The following is a 12,979-nucleotide window of genomic DNA, read 5'->3' on the forward strand; positions in this document are numbered from 1 at the left end:
TCTATCTGCTGTAAACACTCATACACACATGTATCACTCACGTACACAATTTTCTTTGTATGATGGCCTGTCTTTGATTATGTTCTTATATGTCGCATTCACACTCACACACAGACATACATCTTTAACGCCATAATAAATATCTCTGTTATTCCATCTTATACGGTTGTGGTCTTTCATTACTGGTCATCTATGTTATCGTCGCATAACATATTATATATATCATCACCTGATATATTATTGTGTGTTCGACCGTGTGACGCGTTTAAATAAAAGGAGTCCTCTGTTTTTCCATTCGTCACCATTTCTCCTTTTTGAGTTCGCACGGTCGTCCTTACACATATATATGATTATGCAGAAACACACACACATGTAGGTTCACGATCCAATGCAAGTTATAGATTCAACATACAGATGGTTCCAGATATGGCATTTGCATAAAAGAACACAAATGGATTTTAAAGAATCACAACAGCTGTTTCAGCAACAATTTTTTTTATTGATGAATAGATTGATTATTACAATTAGATCATGAAAAAAAATCCACTTTCGTCAGGTGAGTTTAAACTTATGTAGGAGAATAAATTCCAATTGACCCGCTTTGTCCAGGTATCATCAAAGTTTATATGTGTGTGTGTGTGTGTGTATACATGTGTATGGAAAACCCTACTTTTTTCTGTTGAGGGCTTATATGCCACAATATTAGACTATTTTCCTTAGTCAATGCATGGTGATCACTTATAAGCTTTAAGCTTATAAATTATTATTATTATTTAGAGAATTATAAAATCCTCACCATTTATCAAATCATTGCAGAAAATGCATATATATATATAGTAAAGATTGCTTGCCAACATAATGTGGCAGTTCTGGTTAAGATGAATGTTACTGCCATTTAGCCCCAAGAAACATTGTCTCCAGCTGGCTATCGACACACTATCTGCGTCCTTATATTTTTGAACAAGGGAGTTTAGTGCCCCCACTCAGCTCTAAAGTAATATCTATGTATCAATGGTTTCTGGGTTATTTCCTTTCATCAAAACAGAATAACTGCTTGGCTAGAGATGGTGACACTAAACTCTTGTTCAAAATATACACTTTTCAAACTAACACACAGTCACTGATCTCATAAACAGAAAAATTATTATTTCTAAATCTCTGAATGAGAAACATTCAGTAACTGTACTCTAGTGTAAAGGTTATTTGCCAACATAATCTGGCAGTCCTGGTTAGGACGAATGTTACTGTTATTTAGCCACAGGAAAAAAAATATACCTTTACTAAAACTAATGCTAAGATTTTAATCTAACTTACCTGCAAAAAGCTTCCGTTGCTTATTTGAGATATTTGGAAATCTTTTTGTATATTTTTCAGGTGCTTCTAAATAAGGTTGAATACTTGAACTGTGTACAGCTTGGTAAGGGAGGTACAAAAAAAGTGGCTAAGTATAAAAATGGGATAAAATGTTGATAATTCTACAGAAAATATAAGGAATCAAAATATTGCAAACAAAAAAAAAAAAGAAAAAAGTTTTATGAAATGGGATACAAAAAGCAACAAAACAATAAAAACAAAAAATGAATACAGACAGTAACATAAGTAAATAAAGAAAAATTAAATGCATATAAGTAAAATAAGGGCCAGTCAGAAAACAGAACTGTTCAATACTGTTTATGAGTTACACTTTGCTTAGTCATAAAGATGTCAGCATCTTAAAAAGAAGAAATCATAAATAACAATCAGAGGAAACTAAAAACAAAATGTGGCAGAAACATTATACATTGAAGTTCATGAGTTTGGATAAGTTCATATCTTGTGGAGAAAATGTGCTAACTAATCCGTGTGTGTGTGTGTGTGTGTGTGTGTGTGTGTGTGTGTGTGTGTGTGCGTGTGTGTATGATGCACTCTCCTGTCAAAGATGATGTATGAGCGTTCAGCTATTGCCAAACAACCTGTACAAATGATTCGTTTATAGTGATTGAATACATGTGCTATATATTAGCTCACTCTCTTTATCAAATTGACACTGCTTGAATAAGTGCACAGTGTACCATGCTTCAAGTGTTGAAGTAATAGCAGGATAACATGAGATGAAGTATTCTGCTCAACAACTCAATGCACCACTCAGTCTAGGAATTGAAACCACAGTCATGACACCCTACCCACTAAGCCATGAGTCCTTATACACACATACACACACACACATATATACTATATTAAATCTCTGAGCGAGATGTAAACAGTAGCAATACAGAATCATAACATATAATTGCCAACCAAGTGTGGCGTCCAATACAGGACAGTGCTACTGACGTTTATAGCCCCAGGAAGACATCTCTTCCAGCTGGCTGACAACACACATTCTATGTCCAGACACAAAATGTGTATTATATGTGTGTGTATATATATATATATATATATATATATACAGTATCTCACAAAAGTATGTACATCTCTAAAAAATTTCAGTAAACTTGCAATTACTCTCATAATATCGAAAGAAATCAAACGAGATTTATACTGAATAAAATATATTATACATGCAAACATTATACAAATTTGGAATGCAAAACAAACATTTTCAAAGATATAAATGAAATATTAATTTTCAAATGATAAACAGATTCCATCACATGCCAGGGGGAGAAACTAGAAGTTGTTAATAGCTTCTGCTACCTAGGCGACCAAGTCTGTAGTGGTGGTAGTGGTTGGGGATGTTGCTCTGAGAGTTTAGCAACTAGAATAAGAATAGTCTTGGAAAAGTTCAGGGAGCCCCTACCTCTGCTGGTAACTAAGGGCCTCTTGCTCAGGGTGAAAAGTAGACTGTATGATGCATGTGAGCGAACTGCCATGCTACACGGCAATAAAATATGGGCCATGAATGCTGAGGACATGCGTAGGCTTGAAAGAAATGAAGCTAGTATGATCCGCTGGATGTGTAATGTCAGTGTGCATACACGACAGAGTGTAAGTACCCTGAGAGAAAAGTTGGGCATAAGAAGCATCAAATGTGGTGTGCAAGAGATGCGACTGTGCTCGTATGGTCATGTGTTATGTATGAATGAAGACAGCTGTGTGAGGAAGAGCCACTCCATAACTCTAGAAGGAATCCGTGGAAGAGGTAGGCCCAGGAAGACATGGGATGAGTTGGTGCAGCATGACCTTCGAACATTGGGCCTCACAGAGACAATGACAGGAGATCGGGACCTTTGGAGATAAGCTGTGATTAAGAAGACCCGGCAACTAAAGTGAGATCGCAGCCATGCATGTCCAGCCCTGTTAAGAATACCCCTGATGTGGCAGGCGATATGATATGCTTGAGAAGACCTGTTGAGTCAAGTAAAACAATATTGTAGCTGTGGCCAGTTCTCCCTGAATGGCTCCCATGCAGGTGGCACGTAAAAAACACTATCTGAACATGATTGATGCCAGGCCTGCCTGACTGGCTCCTGTGCCGGTGGCACGTAAAAAAACACCCACTACACTCTTGGAGTGGTTGGTGTTAGGAAGGGCATCCAGCTGTAGAAACACTGCCAGATCAGATTGGAGCCTGGTGCAGCTACTGGCTCTCCAGACTTCAATCAAACTGTCCAACCCATGCCAGCATGGGAAAGGGACGTTAAACGCTGATGATGATGATGTGTGTGTATGTGTGTGTGTGTGTGTGTGTGTGTGTGGAAAAACAAATAAACAATTATCTAAGACTAAACATCTTACCTTTGTTTCATTATGATTTTTTATGATCTTTACAGCCTCTTGAGTAAAGATTTCAGTTGAATAATGGCCAAGAGCATCTTTCGCTACATCCAAATTCCTATGAAAGTCATAACCAAGGTAATCCTAAAAGATAAAATATTAACCATTTAGTATTCAGATTGCTCTGTCAAATGCAATGCTCATTTATTCACGTTAGCTTCAATTAATCATGCATTACTTTGTAGTTTTGAAATTTTGATGGGATTATTGTTTATGTTTAGTATTACATTGTAGGGCAGGTGTGAGAGGCTGAATCTTGCTAGTTTGAATATAAAACAGGTGGAATATTCAGGTTTCATATGGCTGGTTTAAATGCTAAAGAGTTAAATGTATCATTAGTTTTACTCTACATCATTCACCACCTTTATCATTTTAGTGACATGGCCAATAAGGAGGCCCCTAGGCCAGATACTTTCAGCTATTGTGTGACATATGGACTGTAAGTGTGCTGAGAGTTTTTGAGATGGGTTCAAAATGCAATATTTAGAGAACTTGACTGTTTTTATTGTACAATAGTAACAAATTACAATGCAGGCATCTGTGTTTTAAAACCATTTCATACTTAACGTATGATAAAACTTTAAGAAGTTGATGGGGTAACATTGAACTTTTTAGCACCTTATTCAGTATAACATAGACAGTAAACGGTTGAAAATACCTGCTCAACACAGTCATATGGCATGTTAGAAAAATCAGTCAAGTCTCTCCCTAATCATACCCTACAAGGGAAAGACATGCTAAATTAGGTGGTCCTAGAAGCATATTGCATGAAAAAAAAAAGCAAATGCAATAGTCATGGTTTGAACACTTTTAATCGTAAGTCTGTTCAATCAATATTGACCATTTTGGACTGTAAATATATGATAAATATTGTCAATAAATATTACAATCAGCCTGTTAATTTTCATTAAACAAAACTTAAAACATTTTATTTTATGACAAAATGAATAATAGTTAAATATATATGCTGCACCTGGTGTGTGTGTGTGTGTGTGTGTAAACACACACATATATATATATGTATATCATATATATATTATATATATATATATATATATATATATATATATGGGAGAATATACAAATAATAACAACAGACGAGGACAGGTGGTGTAAATAACAAAAGGATATACACATATATGTGTATAACCACTAGGCATGGCTTAGTGATTAGGGTATTGAGCTCATGGTTGCAAGGTTGTGAGTTGGATTCAAATTTCTTCTTGATTTCTTGAAATTACCTCCCCTTGTCCTTGAAAGTTGCCATTGGTTACTGCCAGATTTCTGTTTTCCATTCCTCACTCCAAAGAGAAACATCCCCTTGAAATGGGGAATGCATACACACATAGACATACGTGCACGCATTAGTTAAGTGTCCATTGTCATTAATATTTGATACATATGAAGCTAAACCAAACTTAAAAAAGATATTCTAGAAAACAATGTCAACAACAACTATACTATCAAGTCAAATTATATAACAGAGAATGTAAAACTTGGCAATACATAGAAAAAACAAAGAAAAATACTTACACCTCTACCAGCAAGATGGAGGTAATAACTTTCTGCACCCAACCAGTAACCAAAGTGAGAACTGAAGCCACGCTTTGTAGGGGTATAATCTTCAGATATAAAACCAAGATGCCACTTTAAAATTAAAATGAAAAATGTTCAAATAATATTAAAAAATAAGTAATAAAGGGGTGGGGCTATATGAGGCTATGACCATATATATATATATATATATATATATATATATATATATATATATATATATATGGGAGAATTTACGAAAAAAACAACAACAGACGAGGACAGGTGGTGTAAACAACAAAAGGATGTATTAGTTTAATGCTTGGGAATAGAGAAAGTCTTTAACGTTTCGAGCTACGTTCTTCAACAGAAAGAATACGGAGAAAACAAGGAGAAAAACATGAAGAAAAAAAATTGAATGCTTTGGTCAGCGATCTATCAATACACATACACTGTTATTGATTAGGCAGGAAACACAGGATATAATGCCTGAGATATTAGACCTATTTTTAGGTAAATTCTAAATATGCCATGAGTTTTTCTCCATCAGCTCTCGTTATCCAGATATGTTAGTATACAATCAATTGAGCACAAGGATTGATGACAACAAATTATTGCTGTCTTTTGAATAAAAAAAAAATCACTACATACAATAAAAATGATTTATTTCTGATTAAATTACATCCATAGAATCAAACAATAATGAAATAAGTGTAGAAAGTTATTATTGATACAACGTTCATTTACTCAGACATCTCACAAAAGTGGTCTTTCAGAGACTACCTATAGTGAGCAATTCCAGGACAATCATGTTGAATGGTCCAAAGGCAATTCATCATCATATGAGTATCCCACTGACCTCAGTGGCTTACTTTCATAGTTCTAAGATTTTAGTGGAATAGTTTGCCCTGTTCATCACTTGGGTCACCAAAGTCGTATGAGAAATGATCCAAATGATCATAATGCAGTCAAATCAAAGGAAAGAAGAGAGCATGTTCTTCACCAATTCATAGTTATCAGCTTTATGACTCTCAAGAAAATTCCTTACAATGAAGATGAACAAATTCTATGCATCAACCTCAACACTGTTCGTTGAATCTTGGAAATGTGGGTCTTTCATGAACTCCCTGTTTTGTTGCCTGTCAAAAATATCTGCCATCAGCTTCTTTATGAACAGTGCAGGAAATGTTCTGCATATGTAGTTGAAGCAGTTCTCTTCTTTGTTCAAAGCCTTTGCAAGCTGTTTCATTAAACTTAGTTTAATGTGCAGTGATGGTAAAATGGTTCTGAGATTTCATTTTTTCCCAGTGACCATGTTTTATCTCAGAGGCCATCGTTTTCTCACCCAGTGTTCATCTTTATATCTACTATACCAGAGGCAAATAAAACAGAGATCTTTGGTGTAGCCATTCTACTGACTTAGAAAAGAAATTCACCATCCTAAGATGTACATAAATTAGCCATTGGTGATTGTTTCCTGCTTTTCAATCATCTTTATCGAATGATCAATTGGGATTGATCCATATTTGTTGTTATTGTGTAGAAATAAACATTTTAAGCTTTGCTTAGATCTATCTACAAATAACTGCCATTCAGTTGTTACATATTTTGATACATCCATTTTTGTCAATAAGCCTTGAACATCATTGCAAATGAACAAAACCATTTTCCTCAGAGAAGAAGGGTAGTAAATTCATTTCTCTATTATGATAGTGGGTGATTTTGGTACATTTATTTATAAGCGCATTACTTCAAAAACTAGAGCTGCTAGAAACAAATGAAGGATATATTCTTATTCGGTCATCATCATCATCATCATTTAATGTCCATTGTTCATGTTGGCATTGGTTGGACAATTTGACCAGGGCTGGCAAGCTGGAAGGCTGCACCAGACTCCAGTCTGATTTGGCATGGTCTCTACAGCTGGATGCCTTTTCTAATGCCAACCACTCTGAGAGTGTAATGTGTGCTTTTACATGCCACCAGCATGAGTGCCATTTGCATGACACCAGTATCTGCCATGAGTGCAATTTTGCCTGGCTTGATGGGTCTTCCCAAGCACGGCATAATGTCAAAGGTTTTGGTCATTTGTCATTGCCTCTGTGAGGCCCAACACTTGAAAGGTGCTTTTCATATGCCACTGGCATCAGCCACCTTGCTTCCGTGAGGCCCAATGCTCAAAAGGTGCTTTTTTACATGCCACCAGCATGGGTGCCAGTCATGTGACACCAGCATTGGTGACAGATATGATTTCACTTGGCTTGAAAAGTCATCTCAAGCACAACATATCGCCAAAGGCCTCGGTCACTAGTCATTGCCTCTGTGAGGCCCAAAGTTTGAAGATCATGCTTCAACACCTGGGTCTACCTCTACCACAGGTACCCTCCATAGTTAGAGATCAGCACTGCTTTACTGCTTTACACAGCTGTCCTTGTCCATATGCATCACATGACCATACCAGTGCAGTCATCTCTCTTGCACACATCTGATACTTCTTATGCCAAACATTTCTCTCAAGATGCTTACACTCTGTCGTACATGCACACTAACGTTGCACATCCAGTGAAGCATACTGGCTTCATTTCTTTCAGTGGTGTGAATATACCTAGAACCAAGTCTAAAATCTGAGACACCATAAAACTTTTAAAAATTTATTCCCCAGTGTTATCAATATGCAGAAGCTTTTAAAGATCATCTTTGTCTACTAAATCGAAAAGCATTCTTAATAATACCCTTATTTAAGGAGTCAAGCAGTGGTGAGAACATTATTTTATGGTTGTTTTTCCAGGCTTTCATGGATCATTTTCCATCACAATATCTCACCACTTGTGGTTCTTTGTTATGGTCTTAATGAGATTCAGCCTCCAAAGAGTAGATTTTATCATTTCCTCTTCTTTTCCAGTATCTTTTTGAATTACTTTGTACTTCTTTATGCAACTATCACTCTCTAAAAGAATCACAGATTGGTACCACCTTATTCTTCTCTTTTACACACTACTTCTGATTCCTCTTAGTCATATACCCAGTTTTTATTTGCTCATTTATACATAGTCATTCTTGAGCCTAACATCACATATCAAGCAGAGCATGTTTGTTTCATTTCCTTCCAGCCTCTACTATTCATGTTCTGCAACCATGAAACACTGCACTTTATACAAAAGCATCATACAACATGCCCTTCATCTAGAGAGAGAAACCCTTTGTTGCAAGCCTAGGTAATAGCTGCCTAAATTTTTGCCATCACATTTTTACTTTGGTTACTATTCTTATGGAATCATCGAGAACCTTTGAAGTATTTAAAAAAAAATTATTTTGTGGGTGTTCTAATAGCTAATTGATTTCACAAGTATCTTTTAATAGAATTTAATATAAAACAATATCTTTAAATTTGCTGCTGTTTTTGTACCAAAACAGAAGATTCATGGCAAAACTGACAGTATATTCATATTGATGTCTCATATATAATGAAGAATAGGTCTAACCTTCAAAGCTATAAAATTTGGGGGAGTTGGGGTAGGTCTTTGTTACCTATGAATGGTGAAATGATTGAAAAGTTTTCTAGTAATCATACAGGAAATAATAGATATAAACTTACCTTTCCAACAATATGAGAAGTATATCCAAGTTTATTTAGATATTCAGGCATAAGTGTTTCATTCAATGGTAAACCATATGTTTGAGAGCTACAAATTACCCCATGTTGCATACCTGATGTTGAAGAAATGACCACCATAAGTTTATGAGAAAACAGAAACCAAAAATTTTACATATTTTTCTTCAATATATTGTAGATGCAGGCATGGCTGCATGGTACAAAGTCTGCTTCCTAACGACAAGGTTCTGGGTTCAGTCCTACTGACTGGAACCTTGAGCAAGTATCTTCTACTAAGGCATACATATGTACATACATCTGTATGTATATATGTTTATTTTTAGTCTTGCAAGTTACTTGGCGACCTCACAAGTGTCAATGGCATGAAAACAACACCCAGTACACACTGTAAAGTAGTTGACATTAGGCAGAGCACTCTAGCTATAGAAGCCATGCCAAAACTGACATTGGAGCCCAACACAGTGCTGCAGCTCATTAGATTCTGACAAATCATTCATTTCATGCCAGCAAAGAAAATAGACATTAAATGATTATTAATACTATATATAAGCGCAGGTATTGCTGTGTGGTAAGAAGCTTGTTTCTCAACCACGAAAAAAGACTAAAGAACATAGGTTTTTTCTTAGTTATCATTTTGGGATTCATTCTTCCAGTCACGTTTATTTGAGTCTAGATTTTTTTGTTGTTCTATTAGCTACTGACGAGTACAAATATGACTACTACGATTTTGTATTTATGAATATCTGGGTCCATTTGTATGAAACAATTGTATAGCAACATGAAATATAAAAAGTATAATCCATTTTAACATCCAATCTCTTCCATTACATAGATATGAATGAATTTGTTGAACTTTGTTTATAAGTTTAGTCATATACTAATTATTTGTATACAAGCTTTCATGCCTATACAAATTTATATAAGAAAATTCAAAAGTAAAGTATGAAAAAAAGACATTAGAAACCTTAGGAAAAAATTCCAAATAAAGGACAAACATACATTCATCCAATAAAATATACATATAAAAATATATATAATATAGGCGCAGGAGTGGCTGTGTGGTAAGTAGCTTGCTTACCAACCACATAGTTCCGGGTTCATTCCCACTGCGTGGCATCTTGGGTAAGTGTCTTCTACTATAGCCTCGTGCCAACCAAAGCCTTGTGAGTGGATTTGGTAGACGGAAACTGAAAGAAGCCCATCGTGTGTATACGTTTGTGTGTCTGTGTTTGTCCCCCTCCCCCCAACATCGCTTGACAACTGATGCTGGTGTGTTTAGGTCCCCGTAACTTAGCAGTTCGGCAAAAGAGACTGATAGAATAAGTACTAGGCATCCAAAGAATAAGTCATGGGGTTGATTTACTCGACTAAAGGCGGTGCTCCAGCATGGCCGCAGTCAAATGACTGAAACAAGTAAAAGAGTAATATATAAATATATATATATATATATATAAAACAATAATAAATGAGTATATGCATATATACGTACAGGTAAGTGCATACCTTCGTCTACTTGTATATATAGGTGCATATCTGGGTACAGGACATTGCAAACAAAACGTAGACAAAAAAATAATTATAACCAGAGTACAGAAAACACACAAGCCACATAGAGAACATTTTCCTTCATCAACTACCCCCGTTTTGTGGTCTGATCAATAAGTATCCGGACTGTTGCCATAGTAACAAAACTAAAACACGCAGAGTGAAGCTGCTTGGCACTGATTGACCTTAAACTCTGCTGTGCATGCATGCTAAGTTATAAAATTCTAGCTCACTTCTGCTGTTTACAACAGTGCTTGGAAGGAACGTATGCAGTGTGTGATCATTGCATTGACCATGAATCAGCATCAAATTTTGCCAAAAGTTTGACGATACCTGCTCAGAGACCTATGCAAAGTTGCAGAAAGTGTATGGAGAGGAGTGTATGAGCTGTAAAAATGTCGATAGTGACAAATGTTCAGCAACCAACAGAACTGAGAAAAACATCACAGATGTGCATGCAGCTGTGAGGGTAAATCGTTGAATCACTATCCATAAGAGAATGTGCAGATTAGTTATGGTTCAGTTCAGTCCATTATTACTGAAGATTTGGACATGAAATGTATGTCTGTCAAGTTTGTGCTAAAATTGCTTTCAGCTGACAATGCACCAGTTCAGCGCAGCATGTGCAATAGTTTTTGGCTAGACACAGCATTCTTCAGGTCAGACGGACACTGTATTCTCCAGATCCTTGCAACTTTTTCCCCTTTCCAAATATCAAACCCCACTTGAAAGGAAGAAGATTTCAGGACATTGAGGAAATCAAAGTGAATGCGATGAGGCAGCTGTTGATTATCCCAAGAAAACGAGTTCCAGGAATGCTTCCATCAATGGAAACAGCACTGGATTAAATGTGTGGCTTCCAAAAGGGACTACTTTGAAGGAGATTAAATGCCAAACTGCTACGTGCTGTAGTTTTGTTTTTATAGCACCAATCCGGATACTTATTGATCAGATCTTGTATATTTATGTGTGTGTGTTTGTGTTTCACCCCCTCACCATCACATGACAACTGATGTTTATGCCCTCATAACATAGTAGTTTGGCAGAAGAGACCAATAGAATAGCACCAGCTTTACAAAGAATAAGCCCATGGGTTGATTATTTTCAACTAAAAGGTTGCACTCCAGCATGGCTAAAAGTATAAAAGTATATATATATTATATAAGTGTGTGTGTGTGTAAAATACAAAATTATATATTTAACAACATGTGATTTTAAACATTGTAAGTATCAATCTATGTTTGACATGGAAAAGAAATAGGGCAACTAATGAGATATAAACTATGTATCTATCACTTTGTGGGTAAATGGATTCTCAATTATACTATGGAGTGCCAACAACACCCTCTACCACAAATTACTCAGAAATGTTTTAATAATTTTTTTGAACGGTACTATGGTTGTCGTCACTAAATAATTAGGTCAGTTACTTGGTATAACAGAACAAGTTATACACCATATATATCAATATGGTATTGTGTATACAATATGTATTATCCAACAGAGCAAGGCATTTCGCTTTAATTCATAGTTTACCACATATATCAAACTATGAATGAACTTTGAGTTAATGGCAAAGATTTTGAATATAAAGTGATATTAGACATCGTAGACATAAAATTTCCTTTTTTTGTCTCAAATTGATACTGATATTAGATAATTAGTCATATTCTGAAATAATTTTGAGAGAATATGTCCTGATTATATAGCATGATTGTTTAATTTCCTGATTATATATCATCATCATTGTTTAATTTCCTGATTATGTATCATCATCATCATTGTTAATGTCTGTTTTCCATACTGGCATGGGTTGACTAGTTTGAGAGGACTGTCCAGGCTCCAGTTGTCTGTTTTGGCATAATTTCTATGGCAGGAGTGTGCTGGTTACTTTTTACATACCACTGGCATGGGTGTTTAAGTAGTACTGGCACAAGTGCATTTTATGTGGCACTGGCATGAATGCAATTTACATGGAACTGGCATGAAGTGCATTTTACATAGCACATGCTTGAGTGCATTTTATGTGGCACTAGTACCTACAAGGCAAAAACCTCACAGCTGGGAGGGGGAATGGGGGCATGGCATAAAGGACATGCCTGTATGTATGGATGACCACAATTTTACTTAGCTTGGTATGTTTTCTCAAGTACAGCAAATCACCACAAGTCCCAGCCCCATGTCATCTCCTCAGTGAGGCCCAGCACTTTATCCCACATCCATGCTAGCATGGAAGCTGGATGTTAATGACGACAACGATGATGACTTTTCCATGCTTGCATAAGTTGGACAGATTGTCTATGGCCAGGTGTCATTCCTGTCATCAGCTCTTAACCTGTTTCCTTTTCCACAGAAGAATGAAATGAAGCACACTGCTTGTATGATGGTGATACTCGTTTACAACCACCATGTGATATTGAGACAAGGGTATTATGTACAAACATATACACACTCACAGATACATATAAATTTATATATATATATGTGTGTGTGTGTGTGTGTGTGTGTGTGTGTGTGTGTGTGTGTGTGTGT

The 12,979-nt window shown here is 36.0% G+C and overlaps 1 protein-coding gene across 1 annotated transcript in view; it reads right to left on the bottom strand.

The window, feature by feature from the left end:
- LOC106883114 (arylsulfatase J) overlaps positions 1–12,979 on the bottom strand; it is a 29,552-nt gene that overhangs the window by 5,926 nt on the left and 10,647 nt on the right. The window contains exons 4-7 of the mRNA XM_014934011.2: positions 8,885–8,997; positions 5,290–5,403; positions 3,718–3,840; positions 1,315–1,441 (exon numbers count right to left, since the gene is read on the bottom strand). Coding sequence (XP_014789497.1) covers positions 1,315–1,441; positions 3,718–3,840; positions 5,290–5,403; positions 8,885–8,997 — 477 coding nt within the window. The remainder of the gene's footprint in view (positions 1–1,314; positions 1,442–3,717; positions 3,841–5,289; positions 5,404–8,884; positions 8,998–12,979) is intronic.

Source organism: Octopus bimaculoides, chromosome 4 (genome assembly GCF_001194135.2).
Source record: "Octopus bimaculoides isolate UCB-OBI-ISO-001 chromosome 4, ASM119413v2, whole genome shotgun sequence".
NCBI lineage: Eukaryota > Metazoa > Mollusca > Cephalopoda > Octopoda > Octopodidae > Octopus > Octopus bimaculoides.